The sequence below is a fragment of the Pseudophryne corroboree genome, chromosome 5, assembly GCF_028390025.1.
Source record: "Pseudophryne corroboree isolate aPseCor3 chromosome 5, aPseCor3.hap2, whole genome shotgun sequence".
Classification (NCBI taxonomy): domain Eukaryota; kingdom Metazoa; phylum Chordata; class Amphibia; order Anura; family Myobatrachidae; genus Pseudophryne; species Pseudophryne corroboree.
The window spans coordinates 734,087,619-734,107,753 of NC_086448.1; the positions used below are offsets into that span (position 1 = coordinate 734,087,619).

Here is a 20,135-nt window from a genome sequence, read left to right on the forward strand (position 1 = left end):
GGTCGCATAGATCCAGAAGAGGTCGGGGCTCCTCTTTCCTCGCCAGAGGTAAGGGTAGAGGCAAGAGGACACCTGCTGCGGCTGGTTCCCAAGAGCAGAAGTCCTCCCCGGCTTCTGCTAAGTCTAAGGCATGACGCTGGGGCTCCCCTGCGGGAGTCCGCACAGGTGGGGGCACGCCTTCGACTATTCAGCCAAGTCTGGGTTCAGTAGACGTGGACCCTTGGGTGATAGAAATAGTCTCCCAGGGCTACAAGCTGGAATTTGAAGAGGTGCCCCCACGCCGATTTTTCAAGTCGGCCTTACCAGCTTCTACCCCAGAGCGGGAAGTAGTGCTAGCTGCAATTCAAATGCTGTGTCAACAGCGAGTGATTATCAGGGTTCCCCTGAGCCAACAGGGAAAAGGGTATTATTCAACCCTATTTGTGGTTCCGAAGCCGGATGGTTCGGTAAGGCCCATTTTAAACCTAAAATCCCTGAACCTGTACCTGAAAAGATTCAAATTCAAGATGGAATCGCTCCGAGCGGTGATAGCCTGCCTGGAAAGGGGGGATTTTATGGTGTCACTGGACATAAAGGATGCTTACCTTCATGTCCCCATATATCCCTCTCATCAGGAGTACCTGAGATTCGCGGTACAGGATTGTCATTATCAGTTTCAGACGTTGCCGTTTGGGCTGTCCACGGCCCCGAGGATTTTCACCAAGATAATGGCGGATATGATGGTGATCCTGCGCAAGCAAGGAGTCACAATTATCCCATACTTGGACGATCTCCTGATAAAAGCGAGATCAAGAGAGCAATTACTGGAGAACGTGTCACTCTCTCAGAGAGTGCTTCAACAACATGGGTGGATTCTCAATCTACCAAAGTCACAGTTGGTTCCGACAACTCGACTACCGTTCCTAGGCATGATACTGGACACGGAACAAAAGAAAGTTTTCCTCCCGTTGGAAAAAGTCCAGGACCTCCAGAACATGGTCCGAGAACTACTAAAGCCGAAAAGAGTGTCAGCTCATCAATGCACTCGGGTTCTGGGGAAAATGGTGGCAACTTACGAGGCCATTCCCTTCGGCAGGTTCCATGCAAGGACGTTTCAATGGGATCTTCTGGACAAATGGTCCGGGTCCCATCTACAATTACATCAAAAAATAACACTGTCCCCCAGGGCCAGGGTGTCTCTTCTATGGTGGCTACAAAGTGCTCACCTTCTAGAGGGTCGCAGGTTCTGCATTCAGGACTGGATCCTGGTAACCACGGATGCGAGCCTCCGAGGATGGGGAGCAGTCACCCAAGGAAGAAATTTTCAGGGACTATGGTCAGACCAGGAGTCCTGTCTACACATCAACGTGTTGGAGCTAAGGGCCATATACAATGGCCTTCGACAAGCAGAGAATCTTCTTCGCAACCTACCGGTTCTGATTCAATCAGACAATGTCACAGCAGTAGCTCATGTGAACCGCCAAGGCGGGACAAGAAGCAGAGTCGCGATGGCGGAAGCCACCAGGATTCTTTGCTTGGCGGAAAATCACGTAAGCGCTCTGTCAGCTGTCTTCATTCCGGGAGTGGACAACTGGGAAGCAGACTTCCTGAGCAGACACGATCTCCATCCAGGAGAGTGGGGACTTCATCAAGAAGTCTTTACAGAGATAACGGGTATCTGGGGAGTTCCTCAAATAGACATGATGGCGTCACGCCTCAACAAGAAGCTTTGGAGGTATTGTGCCAGGTCTCGGGACCCTCAGGCAATAGCAGTAGACGCTCTGGTAACGCCATGGGTGTTCCAGTCGGTCTATGTGTTTCCTCCGCTTCCTCTCATCACAAAAGTGTTGAGGATCATAAGATGAAAAAGAGTACAGACAATACTCATTGTTCCAGACTGGCCTCAAAGGGCCTGGTACTCAGATCTTCAGGAGATGCTCACAGAAGATCCTTGGCCTCTTCCTCTAAGAGAGGACCTGTTACAGCAGGGGCCCTGTCTGTTCCAAGACTTACCGCGGTTACGTTTGACGGCATGGCGGTTGAACGCCGGATCCTAGCGGATAAGGGTATTCCGGAGGAGGTCATACCTACTCTAATAAAGGCTAGGAAGGAGGTGACGTCAAAACATTATCACCGTATCTGGCGGAAATATGTCTCTTGGTGTGAAACCAAGAATGCTCCTACGGAAGATTTTCATCTGGGTCGTTTTCTCCACTTCCTACAGACAGGAGGATATGGGCCTAAAGTTAGGCTCTGTTAAAGTACAGATTTCGGCTTTGTCAATATTCTTTCAGAAGGAATTGGCTTTTCTTCCAGAAGTCCAGACTTTTGTAAAAGGAGTACTGCACATCCAGCCTCCTTTTGTGCCCCCAGTGGCACCATGGGACCTGAACGTGGTGTTGCAGTTCCTTAAATCACACTGGTTTGAACCCCTTAAAACGGTGGAGTTAAAATTTCTCACTTGGAAGGTGGTCATGTTGTTAGCCTTGGCATCTGCGAGGCGTGTGTCAGAATTGGCGGCCTTGTCTTACAAGAGCCCTTACTTGATTTTTCATGTGGATAGAGCGGAATTGAGGACTCGTCCTCAATTTTTACCCAAGGTGGTGTCTTCATTTCATATGAACCAACCTATAGTGGTGCCTGTGGCTACGAGTGACTTGGAGGATTCCATGTCCCTGGATGTAGTCAGGGCCTTAAAAATGTATGTAGCTAGGACGGCTAGAATTAGGAAAACAGATGCATTGTTTGTCCTGTATGCTGCCAACAAGATTGGCGCGCCTGCTTCGAAGCAGACTATTGCTCGCTGGATCTGTAACACGATTCAGCAGGCTTATGTTACGGCTGGATTGCCATTACCGCATTCAGTAAAGGCCCATTCCACTAGGAACGTGGGCTCTTCTTGGGCGGCTGCCCGGGGCGTCTCGGCATTACAGCTTTGCCGAGCAGCAACTTGGTCGGGGTCAAACACTTTTGCTAAATTCTACAAGTTTGATACCCTGACTGATGATGACCTAGCATTTGCTCAGTCGGTACTGCAGAGTCCTCCGCACTCTCCCGCCCGATTGGGAGCTTTGGTATAAACCCCATGGTCCTTACGGAGTCCCCAGCATCCTCTAGGACGTAAGAGAAAATAAGATTTTAAACCTACCAGTAAATCTATTTCTCCTAGTCTGTAGAGGATGCTGGGCGCCCGTCCCAGTGCGGAAAATCTGCAAGACTTGTATATAGTTATTGCTTACATAAGGGTTATGTTACAGTTAGAATCGGTCTTGGACCGATACTGTTGTTTGTTCATACTGTTAACTGGTTAGGTGTATTCCAGGTTATATGGTATGATTGGTGTGGGCTGGTATGAATCTTGCCCTTAGATTAACAAAATCCTTTCCTCGTATTGTCCATCTCCTCTGGGCACAGTTCTCTAACTGAGGTCTGGAGGAGGGGCATAGAGGGAGGAGCCAGTGCACACCATACTAGAAAGTTCTTTTAGGTGCCCATGTCTCCTGCGGAGCCCGTCTATACCCCATGGTCCTTACGGAGTCCCCAGCATCCTCTACGGACTAGGAGAAAAAGATTTACCGGTAGATTTAAAATCTTATTTTTTTATTTAAAGCCTAAAAATCTCTAAAGATTTTCCATTTGTTATTTGGTAGTTTACATATCTAGTTCTATCAGGGCCGGTTCTTGGCCTTGTGGCGCCCCGGGCAAAGTATAGGGGCGTGGCTTCAAATGGGGGCGAGGTCAGTTACGCCCCCATTTGTTCCCCCTGTAGCGCAGCTGAAAGAAAAAAAAATATATATACTTACTATCCCCGTTCCTGATCCAGACCGCTGCAGACCTCATCCGCCGGCGCCGCGCCGCTCTTCTCCTCTCCTCTCCTCGATCTATGGGAGAGACATTATTACGTCTCTCCCATAGAACAGCATAGACACTAGAGGTCAATTATGACCCCTAGTGTCTGTGCCACTATGCTGTGCGGTGCGCGATGACATCATCACGCACCGCACAGCAAAGATCCTCTCCATGAAGGGAAACTGGACCGTAGCGTCTAGTTTCCCATCATGGAGAGGACCTTTGCTGTGCGGTGTGCGATGACGTCATCGCGCACCGCACAACAAAGGTCCTCTCCATGAAGGGAAACTAGACGCTACGCGTCTGGTTCCCTTCAAAGTGGGGGGCACAGCGGGGCACAGTGGCGGATCTTGCCATGGTGTGGCGCCCTCCGGATGGCGCCGGCGCCCTCCGGAAGGTGGCGCCCCGGGCAAAAGTCCTGCTTGCCCGTGGCAAGATCCGCTACTGAGTTCTATATATCTATATATGCAGTATGTATGTAACTTTGTACCATATCTTGTTCAGTCTCCTCTCATTCCTCTTGTAAAATGTAGTGTGTCCAAGACATATAAATGCTAGATCCATAGGGGGTCATTCCGACCCGATCGCTCGCTGCAGTTTGTCGCAGCGCAGCGATCAGGTCGGAACTGCGCATGCGCTGCAGTGCACGGCGCATGGCAGTCGTCGTTGCCTAGCGATCGCCTCTAGGAGGTGGCTGAACGGCGGCGTTAAGCCGCCGTTTAGGGGGCGTGGTACGGCCAACGCAGGCGTTGGGGGGGCGGGCCGCGGCATCTGCGTGACGTCTCACGCAGCCGCTGCAGCCAGCGGCAGCGACGAATAACTCCCGGCCAGCCGCAGGAGCTGCGCTGGCCGGTAGTTACTCCAGAAATACAAAAGCATCGCCGCTGTGCGATGCTTTGGTATTTGTGCGGGGGGGGGGGGGGGCGGCACTGACATGCGTGGCGGACTAACCCTGTGCTGGGCGTCCCCCGCATGTCAGGGAAGATGATTGTAGCTGTGCTAAATTTAGCACAGGTACGATCAACTCGGAATGACCCCCATAGTTAGAAGCATTCTAAGCATTTATGGTCTTCAGATAAGCAACTGAAAACCATAGAGAAAACCGACGTTATTTAGACATAGAGGAAAACAAAATCCACCTACCATTATGAAGTCCAAGATGTTCAAACATAGGTATAGAGGGTCGGTCAGCAGTGTCCTCTGATTTTGTAACCAGTCCCTCTTTTATAGCGTTATATCCGTTCAATACAACCGTGTCCTCAAAGAATAACTTCAGGCTGAACACGTCTCCATAACGTGTCCTCAACTGGAAGCAGAAAACATATGATTTACATACTGTATATCTACACAGACCTACAAAAGGCTTCAATTCAGGATAATTATTATCACAATATGCCACACACCCTGCACTCACAGCCTATACTTACATCTCCACTCCACCACTATGATCACAAGGAAACGGTCATCTGCACCATTCTTTCTGAAGATCTTTGCACGCAAATTAGGGTGCATTCACCATTTTCACAGAGCTCCTCTGTTCATGCGCAGTAGCCTCTGGCAGGGCACCAAACCATGCACCGACGAGAGAAGGGTCAACCAACACAGGTCCCCCATCTCTCTTAAACCGCCCCTAGTCAGAATCATATACAGTATATGATTTTGCACAGTAAATCTGCAATAGGACAATCAGAAGCATTTAGCTCGTGCTGGTGACCCTCACTAACATCACCGTGTATATTAGAGATGAGCGGGTTCGGTTCCTCGGAATCCGAACCCGCCCGAACTTCATGTTTTTTTTCACGGGTCCGAGCGACTCGGATCTTCCCGCCTTGCTCGGTTAACCCGAGCGCGCCCGAACGTCATCATGACGCTGTCGGATTCTCGCGAGACTCGGATTCTATATAAGGAGCCGCGCGTCGCCGCCATTTTCACACGTGCATTGAGACTGATAGGGAGAGGACGTGGCTGGCGTCCTCTCCATTTAGATTAGAAGAGAGAGAGTGAGATTGATTTGAGACAGAGACACTTGATTTACTGGAGCTTAGGAGTACTGTAGAGAGTGCAGAGTTTAGTAGTGACTGACCACAGTGACCACCAGACAGTGCAGTTTTATTTAATATAATCCGTTCTCTGCCTGAAAAAAACGATACACAGTGACTCAGTCACATACCATATCTGTGTGCACTGCTCAGCCCAGTGTGCTGCATCATCTATGTATATATCTGACTGTGCTCACACAGCTTATAATTGTGGGGGAGACTGGGGAGCAGTGCCAGTTATAGGTTATAGCAGGAGCCAGGAGTACATATTATTAAAATTAAACAGTGCACACTTTTGCTGCAGGAGTGCCACTGCCAGTGTGACTGACCAGTGACCTGACCACACTGACCACCAGTATAGTTAGTAGTATACTATATTGTGATTGCCTGAAAAAGTTAAACACTCGTCGTGTGACTTGTGTGGTGTTTTTTTTTTTATTCTATAAAAAACTCATTCTGCTGACAGACAGTGTCCAGCAGGTCCGTCATTATATAATATATACCTGTCCGGCTGCAGTAGTGATATATATATATTTTTTATATCATTATTTATCATCCAGTCGCAGCAGACACAGTACGGTAGTTCACGGCTGTAGCTACCTCTGTGTCGGCACTCGGCAGTCCATCCATAATTGTATACCACCTACCCGTGGTTTTTTTTTCTTTCTTCTTTATACATACATACTACATCTCTTTATCAACCAGTCTATATTAGCAGCAGACACAGTACAGTAGTCCACGGCTGTAGCTACCTCTGTGTCGGCACTCGGCAGTCCATCCATAATTGTATACCACCTACCCGTGGTTTTTTTTTCTTTCTTCTTTATACATACATACTACATCTCTTTATCAACCAGTCTATATTAGCAGCAGACACAGTACAGTACGGTAGTCCACGGCTGTAGCTACCTCTGTGTCGGCACTCGGCAGTCCGTCCATAATTGTATACCACCTACCCGTGGTTTTTTTTTCTTTCTTCTTTATACATACATACTACATCTCTTTATCAACCAGTCTATATTAGCAGCAGACACAGTACAGTAGTTCACGGCTGTAGCTACCTCTGTGTCGGCACTCGGCAGTCCATCCATAATTGTATACCACCTACCCGTGGTTTTTTTTTTCTTTCTTCTTTATACATACATACTACATCTCTTTATCAACCAGTCTATATTAGCAGCAGACACAGTACAGTACGGTAGTCCACGGCTGTAGCTACCTCTGTGTCGGCACTCGGCAGTCTGTCCATAATTGTATACCACCTACCCGTGGTTTTTTTTTCTTTCTTCTTTATACATACATACTACATCTCTTTATCAACCAGTCTATATTAGCAGCAGACACAGTACAGTAGTCCACGGCTGTAGCTACCTCTGTGTCGGCACTCGGCAGTCCATCCATAATTGTATACCACCTACCCGTGGTTTTTTTTTTTCTTTCTTCTTTATACATACTACATCTCATTATCAACCAGTCTATATTAGCAGCAGACACAGTACGGTAGTCCACGGCTGTAGCTACCTCTGTGTCGGCACTCGGCAGTCCGTCCATAATTGTATACCACCTACCCGTGGTTTTTTTTTCTTTCTTCTTTATACATACTACATCTCATTATCAACCAGTCTATATTAGCAGCAGACACAGTACGGTAGTCCACGGCTGTAGCTACCTCTGTGTCGGCACTCGGCAGTCCGTCCATAATTGTATACCACCTACCCGTGGTTTTTTTTTCTTTCTTCTTTATACATACTACATCTCATTATCAACCAGTCTATATTAGCAGCAGACACAGTACGGTAGTCCACGGCTGTAGCTACCTCTGTGTCGGCACTCGGCAGTCCGTCCATAATTGTATACCACCTACCCGTGTTTTTTCTTTTCTTTCTTCTTTATACATACTACATCTCATTATCAACCAGTCTATATTAGCAGCAGACACAGTACGGTAGTCCACGGCTGTAGCTACCTCTGTGTCGGCACTCGGCAGTCCATCCATAATTGTATACCACCTACCCGTGGTTTTTTTTTTCTTTCTTCTTTATACATACATACTACATCTCATTATCATCCAGTCTATATTAGCAGCAGACACAGTACAGTACAATAGTCCACGGCTGTAGTTACCTCTGTGTCGGCACTCGGCAGTCCATCCATAATTGTATACTAGTATCCATCCATCTCCATTGTTTACCTGAGGTGCCTTTTAGTTGTGCCTATTAAAATATGGAGAACAAAAATGTTGAGGTTCCAAAATTAGGGAAAGATCAAGATCCACTTCCACCTCGTGCTGAAGCTGCTGCCACTAGTCATGGCCGAGACGATGAAATGCCAGCAACGTCGTCTGCCAATGTCATAGTACAGAGCATGTCATAGTACAGAGCATGTCAAATCCAAAACACCAAATATCAGTAAAAAAAGGACTCCAAAACCTAAAATAAAATTGTCGGAGGAGAAGCGTAAACTTGCCAATATGCCATTTACCACACGGAGTGGCAAGGAACGGCTGAGGCCCTGGCCTATGTTCATGGCTAGTGGTTCAGCTTCACATGAGGATGGAAGCACTCAGCCTCTCGCTAGAAAACTGAAAAGACTCAAGCTGGCAAAAGCACCGCAAAGAACTGTGCGTTCTTCGAAATCCCAAATCCACAAGGAGAGTCCAATTGTGTCGGTTGCGATGCCTGACCTTCCCAACACTGGACGTGAAGAGCATGCGCCTTCCACCATTTGCACGCCCCCTGCAAGTGCTGGAAGGAGCACCCGCAGTCCAGTTCCTGATAGTCAGATTGAAGATGTCAGTGTTGAAGTACACCAGGATGAGGAGGATATGGGTGTTGCTGGCGCTGGGGAGGAAATTGACCAGGAGGATTCTGATGGTGAGGTGGTTTGTTTAAGTCAGGCACCCGGGGAGACACCTGTTGTCCGTGGGAGGAATATGGCCGTTGACATGCCTGGAGAAAATACCAAAAAAATCAGCTCTTCGGTGTGGAAGTATTTCACCAGAAATGCGGACAACATTTGTCAAGCCGTGTGTTCCCTTCGTCAAGCTGTAATAAGTAGGGGTAAGGACGTTAACCACCTCGGAACATCCTCCCTTATACGTCACCTGCAGCGCATTCATAATAAGTCAGTGACAAGTTCAAAAACTTTGGGCGACAGCGGAAGCAGTCCACTGACCAGTAAATCCCTTCCTCTTGTAACCAAGCTCACGCAAACCACCCCACCAACTCCCTCAGTGTCAATTTCCTCCTTCCCCAGGAATGCCAATAGTCCTGCAGGCCATGTCACTGGCAATTCTGACGAGTCCTCTCCTGCCTGGGATTCCTCCGATGCATCCTTGCGTGTAACGCCTACTGCTGCTGGCGCTGCTGTTGTTGCTGCTGGGAGTCGATGGTCATCCCAGAGGGGAAGTCGTAAGCCCACTTGTACTACTTCCAGTAAGCAATTGACTGTCCAACAGTCCTTTGCGAGGAAGATGAAATATCACAGCAGTCATCCTGCTGCAAAGCGGATAACTGAGGCCTTGACAACTATGTTGGTGTTAGACGTGCGTCCGGTATCCGCCGTTAGTTCACAGGGAACTAGACAATTTATTGAGGCAGTGTGCCCCCGTTACCAAATACCATCTAGGTTCCACTTCTGTAGGCAGGCGATACCGAGAATGTACACGGACGTCAGAAAAAGACTCACCAGTGTCCTAAAAAATGCAGTTGTACCCAATGTCCACTTAACCACGGACATGTGGACAAGTGGAGCAGGGCAGGGTCAGGACTATATGACTGTGACAGCCCACTGGGTAGATGTATGGACTCCCGCCGCAAGAACAGCAGCGGCGGCACCAGTAGCAGCATCTCGCAAACGCCAACTCTTTCCTAGGCAGGCTACGCTTTGTATCACCGCTTTCCAGAATACGCACACAGCTGAAAACCTCTTACGGCAACTGAGGAAGATCATCGCAGAATGGCTTACCCCAATTGGACTCTCCTGTGGATTTGTGGCATCGGACAACGCCAGCAATAATGTGTGTGCATTAAATATTGGCAAATTCCAGCACGTCCCATGTTTTGCACATACCTTGAATTTGGTGGTGCAGAATTTTTTTAAAAACGACAGGGGCGTGCAAGAGATGCTGTCGGTGGCCAGAAGAATTGCAGGACACTTTCGGCGTACAGGCACCACGTACAGAAGACTGGAGCACCACCAAAAACTACTGAACCTGCCCTGCCATCATCTGAAGCAAGAAGTGGTAACGAGGTGGAATTCAACCCTCTATATGCTTCAGAGGTTGGAGGAGCAGCAAAAGGCCATTCGAGCCTATACAATTGAGCACGATATAGGAGGTGGAATGCACCTGTCTCAAGTGCAGTGGAGAATGATTTCAACGTTGTGCAAGGTTCTGATGCCCTTTGAACTTGCCACACGTGAAGTCAGTTCAGACACTGCCAGCCTGAGTCAGGTCATTCCCCTCATCAGGCTTTTGCAGAAGAAGCTGGAGACATTGAAGGAGGAGCTAACACGGAGCGATTCCGCTAGGCATGTGGGACTTGTGGATGGAGCCCTTAATTCGCTTAACAAGGATTCACGGGTGGTCAATCTGTTGAAATCAGAGCACTACATTTTGGCCACCGTGCTCGATCCTAGATTTAAAACCTACCTTGGATCTCTCTTTCCGGCAGACACAAGTCTGCTGGGGTTGAAAGACCTGCTGGTGAGAAAATTGTCAAGTCAAGCGGAACGCGACCTGTCAACATCTCCTCCTTCACATTCTCCCGCAACTGGGGGTGCGAGGAAAAGGCTCAGAATTCCGAGCCCACCCGCTGGCGGTGATGCAGGGCAGTCTGGAGCGACTGCTGATGCTGACATCTGGTCCGGACTGAAGGACCTGACAACGATTACGGACATGTCGTCTACTGTCACTGCATATGATTCTCTCAACATTGAAAGAATGGTGGAGGATTATATGAGTGACCGCATCCAAGTAGGCACGTCACACAGTCCGTACTTATACTGGCAGGAAAAAGAGGCAATTTGGAGGCCCTTGCACAAACTGGCTTTATTCTACCTAAGTTGCCCTCCCACAAGTGTGTACTCCGAAAGAGTGTTTAGTGCCGCCGCTCACCTTGTCAGCAATCGGCGTACGAGGTTACATCCAGAAAATGTGGAGAAGATGATGTTCATTAAAATGAATTATAATCAATTCCTCCGCGGAGACATTGACCAGCAGCAATTGCCTCCACAAAGTACACAGGGAGCTGAGATGGTGGATTCCAGTGGGGACGAATTGATAATCTGTGAGGAGGGGGATGTACACGGTGATATATCGGAGGATGATGATGAGGTGGACATCTTGCCTCTGTAGAGCCAGTTTGTGCAAGGAGAGATTAATTGCTTCTTTTTTGGGGGGGGTCCAAACCAACCCGTCATATCAGTCACAGTCGTGTGGCAGACCCTGTCACTGAAATGATGGGTTGGTTAAAGTGTGCATGTCCTGTTTATACAACATAAGGGTGGGTGGGAGGGCCCAAGGACAATTCCATCTTGCACCTCTTTTTTCTTTTATTTTTCTTTGCGTCATGTGCTGTTTGGGGAGGGTTTTTTGGAAGGGCCATCCTGCGTGACACTGCAGTGCCACTCCTAGATGGGCCCGGTGTTTGTGTCGGCCACTAGGGTCGCTTATCTTACTCACACAGTCAGCTACCTCATTGCGCCTCTTTTTTTCTTTGCGTCATGTGCTGTTTGGGGAGGGTTTTTTGGAAGGGCCATCCTGCGTGACACTGCAGTGCCACTCCTAGATGGGCCCGGTGTTTGTGTCGGCCACTAGGGTCGCTTATCTTACTCACACAGTCAGCTACCTCATTGCGCCTCTTTTTTTCTTTGCGTCATGTGCTGTTTGGGGAGGGTTTTTTGGAAGGGCCATCCTGCGTGACACTGCAGTGCCACTCCTAGATGGGCCCGGTGTTTGTGTCGGCCACTAGGGTCGCTTATCTTACTCACACAGTCAGCTACCTCATTGCGCCTCTTTTTTTCTTTGCGTCATGTGCTGTTTGGGGAGGGTTTTTTGGAAGGGCCATCCTGCGTGACACTGCAGTGCCACTCCTAGATGGGCCCGGTGTTTGTGTCGGCCACTAGGGTCGCTTATCTTACTCACACAGTCAGCTACCTCATTGCGCCTCTTTTTTTCTTTGCATCATGTGCTGTTTGGGGAGGGTTTTTTGGAAGGGACATCCTGCGTGACACTGCAGTGCCACTCCTAGATGGGCCCGGTGTTTGTGTCGGCCACTAGGGTCGCTTAGCTTACTCACACAGCTACCTCATTGCGCCTCTTTTTTTCTTTGCGTCATGTGCTGTTTGGGGAGGGTTTTTTGGAAGGGCCATCCTGCATGACACTGCAGTGCCACTCCTAGATGGGCCCGGTGTTTGTGTCGGCCACTAGGGTCGCTTATCTTACTCACACAGCGACCTCGGTGCAAATTTTAGGACTAAAAATAATATTGTGAGGTGTGAGGTATTCAGAATAGACTGAAAATGAGTGTAAATTATGGTTTTTGAGGTTAATAATACTTTGGGATCAAAATGACCCCCCAAATTCTATGATTTAAGCTGTTTTTTAGGGTTTTTTGAAAAAAACACCCGAATCCAAAACACACCCGAATCCGACAAAAAAAATTCGGTGAGGTTTTGCCAAAACGCGGTCGAACCCAAAACACGGCCGCGGAACCGAACCCAAAACCAAAACACAAAACCCGAAAAATTTCCGGCGCTCATCTCTAGTGTATATGCATCAGTTGTCAGGTACCAGCCATTGATATTGGTTTGTCAGGCACATATAGGTGTTCCTGTGCAGGAATGCATCTGTTTGCAGTTATGTAAGCATGCCCTTACTGCACTTCAGTCTTACCTACTTTTGTAGTTTCCTCTCCAAGAGGAGCCCGGAGAGAAGATGCAAGTGGGCAGTGATGGGGACAGGACCGGACCATTTGCATCATTAACCCCCACTGCACTAGCGGTAAAATGCCATGAATTGTAATTATTTGAATAGGGGTGGGGCCAAAATGATGTGATTATCATAGAATCATGCCACTAGGCACCGCCCCCCTCCATGGACAACGGTTTGCTGGTATTAGTCCATCATCCTGCCCACTTCACTAGTAAGTGGTCAGGATGAGGGAGGGTGCGGGGTGCTACACACAAAAATCGTGAGTCTCCTTCAGAATCTGGAAGATTAGGAAAGTGTGGTATCCAAAATGGTGTTTATGCCCCTTTAAGGTATGACTTACAGGTCCGCAGCAGCACAAGGGCAGAGAGTGGCACAGCAGAGGTTAAAACAGGGACCCTGGTGAGATCACATGGTCTGGAATGCGAACCGCTGATTGGACAGAGGAAGCCTGGAGGCCAGAGCCTTGTGGGAAGAGCAAGGGAGGAGTTGGATGAAGAGACAGGAGGTGCTGGGACGCATGCTGCATACGGAGCAGAGCGGGAGCTGAACACAAGTGACAGTCGCTGGATGGTGGGTGGTGAGATCAGCGCTGCAGAAGTGCAAGCAGCGGGGTGCAACCGGAGAGACAAGTGCGGGGTGAGCGGGTGTTGAGACGCCGCAGCCAGAGACCAGACACCGCAAGGCCTGAGGAAAGGCATGGACACTGTGGCCATTTTGTGACTGTGAGGAATCATGAAGAACAGGAGGTCCAGCAAGTGAATCATATGCTTAAGAGGGTCTGAGTGAGTTCATGAGTGAATAAGTAACTAAAGCCCCAGGAAAGCTTCATACCCAGTTAAGGAAACACTATCACCAACTGTGCAGTTAAACACTGTAATGCCATATTCCACAAGCTGAACCCTCAACATGGTTATTACGGTAAATCTTTTCCCCTTCCACATTGAGACTGTGAGAATACTTAAGTTGTGTTACAAGTAGTGATGAGCGGGTTCGGTTTCTCGGAATCCGAACCCGCCGAACTTCAGCTTTTTTTACACGGGGCCGAGCAGGCTCGGATCCTCCCGCCTTGCTCGGTTAACCCGAGCGCGCCCGAACGTCATCATCCCGCTGTCGGATTCTCGCGCTGCTCGGATTCTATCGCGAGACTCGGATTCTGTATAAGGAACCGCGCGTCGCCGCCATTTTCACACGTGCATTGAGATTGATAGGGAGAGGACGTGGCTGGCGTCCTCTCCGTTTATAGAGAAGAGAGTAGAGAGTTAGAGACACTATTTACTAATTTTGGGGAGCATATTAGGACTGGAGTACTACTACTTGCTGATAGTGTGACCAGTGACCAAAGTACAGTGCACACTTTTGCTGCCAGAGTGCCACACTGCCAGTGTGACTGACCAGTGACCACACTGACCACCAGTATATTGTGATTGTCTGCTTAGGACGGAGTACTACTTGCTGATAGTGTGACCAGTGACCAGTGACCACCACCAGTTTAATTAATCCGTTCTCTGCCTGAAAAAAAACGATACACAGTGTGACACAGTCACATACCATATCTGTGCTCAGCCCAGTGTGCTGCATCATATGTAATACTGTATATCATTATCTGACTGTGCTGAGTGCTCACTGCTCACACAGCTTAATTGTGGGGGAGACTGGGGAGCAGTTATAGCAGGAGTACATATTTTAAGTACAGTGCACACTTTTGCTGCCAGAGTGCCACTGCCAGTGTGACTGACCAGTGACCACTGACCACCAGTATATTGTGATTGTCTGCTGACCACCAGTATATTGTGATTGTCTGCCTGAAAAAGTTAAACACTCGTCGTGTGGTGTTTTTATAAACGCATTCTGCAGACAGTGTCCAGCAGGTCCGTCATTACATAATATATACCTGTCCGGCTGCAGTACTAGTGTGATATATATATATATATTTTAATTTTATCTCATTATCATCCAGTCTATATTAGCAGCAGACACAGTACGGTAGTCCACGGCTGTAGCTACCTCTGTGTCGGCAGTCGCTCGTCCATCCATAATTGTATACCACCTACCCGTGGTTTTTTTTTTTTCTATCTTCTTGATACTAGTAGCTTACTTTAGGAGTCTGCAGTGCTGACAGACAGTGTCCAGCAGGTCCGTCATTACATAATATATACCTGTCCGGCTGCAGTACTAGTGTGATATATATATATATTTTAATTTTATCTCATTATCATCCAGTCTATATTAGCAGCAGACACAGTACGGTAGTCCACGGCTGTAGCTACCTCTGTGTCGGCAGTCGCTCGTCCATCCATAATTGTATACCACCTACCCGTGGTTTTTTTTTTCTATCTTCTTGATACTAGTAGCTTACTTTAGGAGTCTGCAGTGCTGACAGACAGTGTCCAGCAGGTCCGTCATTACATAATATATACCTGTCCGGCTGCAGTACTAGTGTGATATATATATATATTTTAATTTTATCTCATTATCATCCAGTCTATATTAGCAGCAGACACAGTACGGTAGTCCACGGCTGTAGCTACCTCTGTGTCGGCAGTCGCTCGTCCATCCATAATTGTATACCTCCTACCCGTGGTTTTTTTTTTTCTATCTTCTTGATACTAGTAGCTTACTTTAGGAGTCTGCAGTGCTGACAGACAATGTCCAGCAGGTCCGTCATTACATAATATATACCTGTCCGGCTGCAGTACTAGTGTGATATATATATATATTTTAATTTTATCTCATTATCATCCAGTCTATATTAGCAGCAGACACAGTACGGTAGTCCACGGCTGTAGCTACCTCTGTGTCGGCAGTCGCTCGTCCATCCATAATTGTATACCACCTACCCGTGTTTTTTTTTTCTTTCTATCTTCTTGATACTAGTAGCTTACTTTAGGAGTCTGCAGTGCTGACAGACAGTGTCCAGCAGGTCCGTCATTACATAATATATACCTGTCCGGCTGCAGTACTAGTGTGATATATATATATATTTTAATTTTATCTCATTATCATCCAGTCTATATTAGCAGCAGACACAGTACGGTAGTCCACGGCTGTAGCTACCTCTGTGTCGGCAGTCGCTCGTCCATCCATAATTGTATACCACCTACCCGTGGTTTTTTTTTTTTCTATCTTCTTGATACTAGTAGCTTACTTTAGGAGTCTGCAGTGCTGACAGACAGTGTCCAGCAGGTCCGTCATTACATAATATATACCTGTCCGGCTGCAGTACTAGTGTGATATATATATATATTTTAATTTTATCTCATTATCATCCAGTCTATATTAGCAGCAGACACAGTACGGTAGTCCACGGCTGTAGCTACCTCTGTGTCGGCAGTCGCTCGTCCATCCATAATTGTATACCACCTACCCGTGGTTTTTTTTTTCTATCTTCTTGATACTAGTAGCTTACTTTAGGAGTCTGCAGTGCTGACAGACAGTGTCCAGCAGGTCCGTCATTACATAATATTTACCTGTCCGGCTGCAGTACTAGTGTGATATATATATATATTTTAATTTTATCTCATTATCATCCAGTCTATATTAGCAGCAGACACAGTACGGTAGTCCACGGCTGTAGCTACCTCTGTGTCGGCAGTCGCTCGTCCATCCATAATTGTATACCACCTACCCGTGGTTTTTTTTTTCTATCTTCTTGATACTAGTAGCTTACTTTAGGAGTCTGCAGTGCTGACAGACAGTGTCCAGCAGGTCCGTCATTACATAATATATACCTGTCCGGCTGCAGTACTAGTGTGATATATATATTTTAATTTTATCTCATTATCATCCAGTCTATATTAGCAGCAGACACAGTACGGTAGTCCACGGCTGTAGCTACCTCTGTGTCGGCAGTCGCTCGTCATCCATAAGTATACTAGTATCCATCCATCTCCATTGTTTACCTGAGGTGCCTTTTAGTTGTGCCTATTAAAATATGGAGAACAAAAATGTTGAGGTTCCAAAAATAGGGAAAGATCAAGATCCACTTCCACCTCGTGCTGAAGCTGCTGCCACTAGTCATGGCCGAGACGATGAAATTCCATCAACGTCGTCTGCCAAGGCCGATGCCCAATGTCATAGTACAGAGCATGTAAAATCCAAAACACCAAATATCAGTAAAAAAAGGACTCAAAAATCTAAAATAAAATTGTCGGAGGAGAAGCGTAAACTTGCCAATATGCCATTTACCACACGGAGTGGCAAGGAACGGCTGAGGCCCTGGCCTATGTTCATGGCTAGTGGTTCAGCTTCACATGAGGATGGAAGCACTCAGCCTCTCGCTAGAAAAATGAAAAGACTCAAGCTGGCAAAAGCACAGCAAAGAACTGTGCGTTCTTCGAAATCCCAAATCCACAAGGAGAGTCCAATTGTGTCGGTTGCGATGCCTGACCTTCCCAACACTGGACGTGAAGAGCATGCGCCTTCCACCATTTGCACGCCCCCTGCAAGTGCTGGAAGGAGCACCCGCAGTCCAGTTCCTGATAGTCAGATTGAAGATGTCAGTGTTGAAGTACACCAGGATCAGGAGGATATGGGTGTTGCTGGCGCTGGGGAGGAAATTGACAAGGAGGATTCTGATGGTGAGGTGGTTTGTTTAAGTCAGGCACCCGGGGAGACACCTGTTGTCCGTGGGAGGAATATGGCCATTGACATGCCTGGTGAAAATACCAAAAAAATCAGCTCTTCGGTGTGGAAGTATTTCAACAGAAATGCGGACAACATTTGTCAAGCCGTGTGTTGCCTTTGTCAAGCTGTAATAAGTAGGGGTAAGGACGTTAACCACCTCGGAACATCCTCCCTTATACGTCACCTGCAGCGCATTCATAATAAGTCAGTGATAAGTTCAAAAACTTTGGGCGACAGCGGAAGCTGTCCACTGACCAGTAAATCCCTTCCTCTTGTAACCAAGCTCACGCAAACCACCCCACCAACTCCCTCAGTGTCAATTTCCTCCTTCCCCAGGAATGCCAATAGTCCTGCAGTCCATGTCACTGGCAATTATGACGAGTCCTCTCCTGCCTGGGATTCCTCCGATGCATCCTTGCGTGTAACGCCTACTGCTGCTGGCGCTGCTGTTGTTGCTGCTGGGAGTCGATGGTCATCCCAGAGGGGAAGTCGTACTCGTAAGACCACTTTTACTACTTCCACCAAGCAATTGACTGTCCAACAGTCCGTTGCGAGGAAGATGAAATATCACAGCAGTCATCCTGCTGCAAAGCGGATAACTGAGGCCTTGGCATCCTGGGCGGTGAGAAACGTGGTTCCGGTATCCATCATTACTGCAGAGGCAACTAGAGACTTGTTGGAGGTACTGTGTCCCCGGTACCAAATACCATCTAGGTTCCATTTCTCTAGGCAGGCGATACCGAAAATGTACACAGACCTCAGAAAAAGACTCACCAGTGTCCTAAAAAATGCAGTTGTACCCAATGTCCACTTAACCACGGACATGTGGACAAGTGGAGCAGGGCAGGGTCAGGACTATATGACTGTGACAGCCCACTGGGTAGATGTATGGACTCCCGCCGCAAGAACAGCAGCGGCGGCACCAGTAGCAGCATTTCGCAAACGCCAACTCTTTCCTAGGCAGGCTACGCTTTGTATCACCGGTTTCCAGAATACGCACACAGCTGAAAACCTCTTACGGCAACTGAGGAAGATCATCGCGGAATGGCTTACCCCAATTGGACTCTCCTGTGGATTTGTGGCATCGGACAACGCCAGCAATATTGTGTGTGCATTAAATCTGGGCAAATTCCAGCACGTCCCATGTTTTGCACATACCTTGAATTTGGTGGTGCAGAATTATTTAAAAAACGAGAGGGGCGTGCAAGAGATGCTGTCGGTGGCCAGAAGAATTGCGGGACACTTTCGGCGTACAGGCACCACGTACAGAAGACTGGAGCAACACCAAAAACGCCTGAACCTGCCCTGCCATCATCTGAAGCAAGAAGAGGTAACGAGGTGGAATTCAACCCTCTATATGCTTCAGAGGTTGGAGGAGCAGCAAAAGGCCATTCAAGCCTATACAACTGAGCACGATATAGGAGGTGGAATGCACCTGTCTCAAGCGCAGTGGAGAATGATTTCAACGTTGTGCAAGGTTCTGCAACCTTTTGAACTTGCCACACGTGAAGTCAGTTCAGACACTGCCAGCCTGAGTCAGGTCATTCCCCTCATCAGGCTTTTGCAGAAGAAGCTGGAGACATTGAAGGAGGAGCTAACACAGAGCGATTCCGCTAGGCATGTGGGACTTGTGGATGGAGCCCTTAATTCGCTTAACAAGGATTCACGGGTGGTCAATCTGTTGAAATCAGAGCACTACATTTTGGCCACCGTGCTCGATCCTAGATTTAAAACCTACCTTGGATCTCTCTTTCCGGCAGACACAAGTCTGCTGGGGTTCAAAGACCTGCTGGTGAGAAAATTGTCAAGTCAAGCGGAACGCGACCTGTCAACATCTCATCCTTCACATTCTCCCGCAACTGGGGGTGCGAGGAAAAGGCTCAGAATTCCGAGCCCACCCGCTGGCGGTGATGCAGGGCAGTCTGGAGCGACTGCTGATGCTGACATCTGGTCCGGACTGAAGGACCTGCCAACGATTACGGACATGTCGTCTACTGGCACTGCATATGATTCTCTCCCCATTGAAAGAATGGTGGAGGATTATATGAGTGACCGCATCCAAGTAGGCACGTCAGACAGTCCGTACTTATACTGGCAGGAAAAAGAGGCAATTTGGAGGCCCTTGCACAAACTGGCTTTATTCTACCTAAGTTGCCCTCCCACAAGTGTGTACTCCGAAAGAGTGTTTAGTGCCGCCGCTCACCTTGTCAGCAATCGGCGTACGAGGTTACTTCCAGAAAATGTGGAGAAGATGATGTTCATTAAAATGAATTATAATCAATTCCTCCGTGGAGACATTGACCAGCAGCAATTGCCTCCACAAAGTACACAGGGAGCTGAGATGGTGGATTCCAGTGGGGACGAATTGATAATCTGTGAGGAGGGGGATGTACACGGTGATATATCGGAGGATGATGATGAGGTGGACATCTTGCCTCTGTAGAGCCAGTTTGTGCAAGGAGAGATTAATTGCTTCTTTTTTGGTGGGGGTCCAAACCAACCCGTCATTTCAGTCACAGTCGTGTGGCAGACCCTGTCACTGAAATGATGGGTTGGTTAAAGTGTGCATGTCCTGTTTATACAACATAAGGGTGGGTGGGAGGGCCAAAGGACAATTCCATCTTGCACCTCTTTTTTCTTTAATTTTTCTTTGCGTCATGTGCTGTTTGGGGAGTATTTTTTTAAAGGGCCATCCTGCGTGACACTGCAGT

At 48.0% G+C, this 20,135-nt stretch overlaps 1 protein-coding gene across 1 annotated transcript in view; it reads right to left on the minus strand.

Moving 5' to 3' along the window:
• Positions 1 to 20,135, minus strand: part of LOC134928385 (cytochrome P450 2D20-like) — an 84,272-nt gene that overhangs the window by 47,164 nt on the left and 16,973 nt on the right. The window contains exon 2 of the mRNA XM_063924072.1: positions 4,972 to 5,134. Coding sequence (XP_063780142.1) covers positions 4,972 to 5,134 — 163 coding nt within the window. The remainder of the gene's footprint in view (positions 1 to 4,971; positions 5,135 to 20,135) is intronic.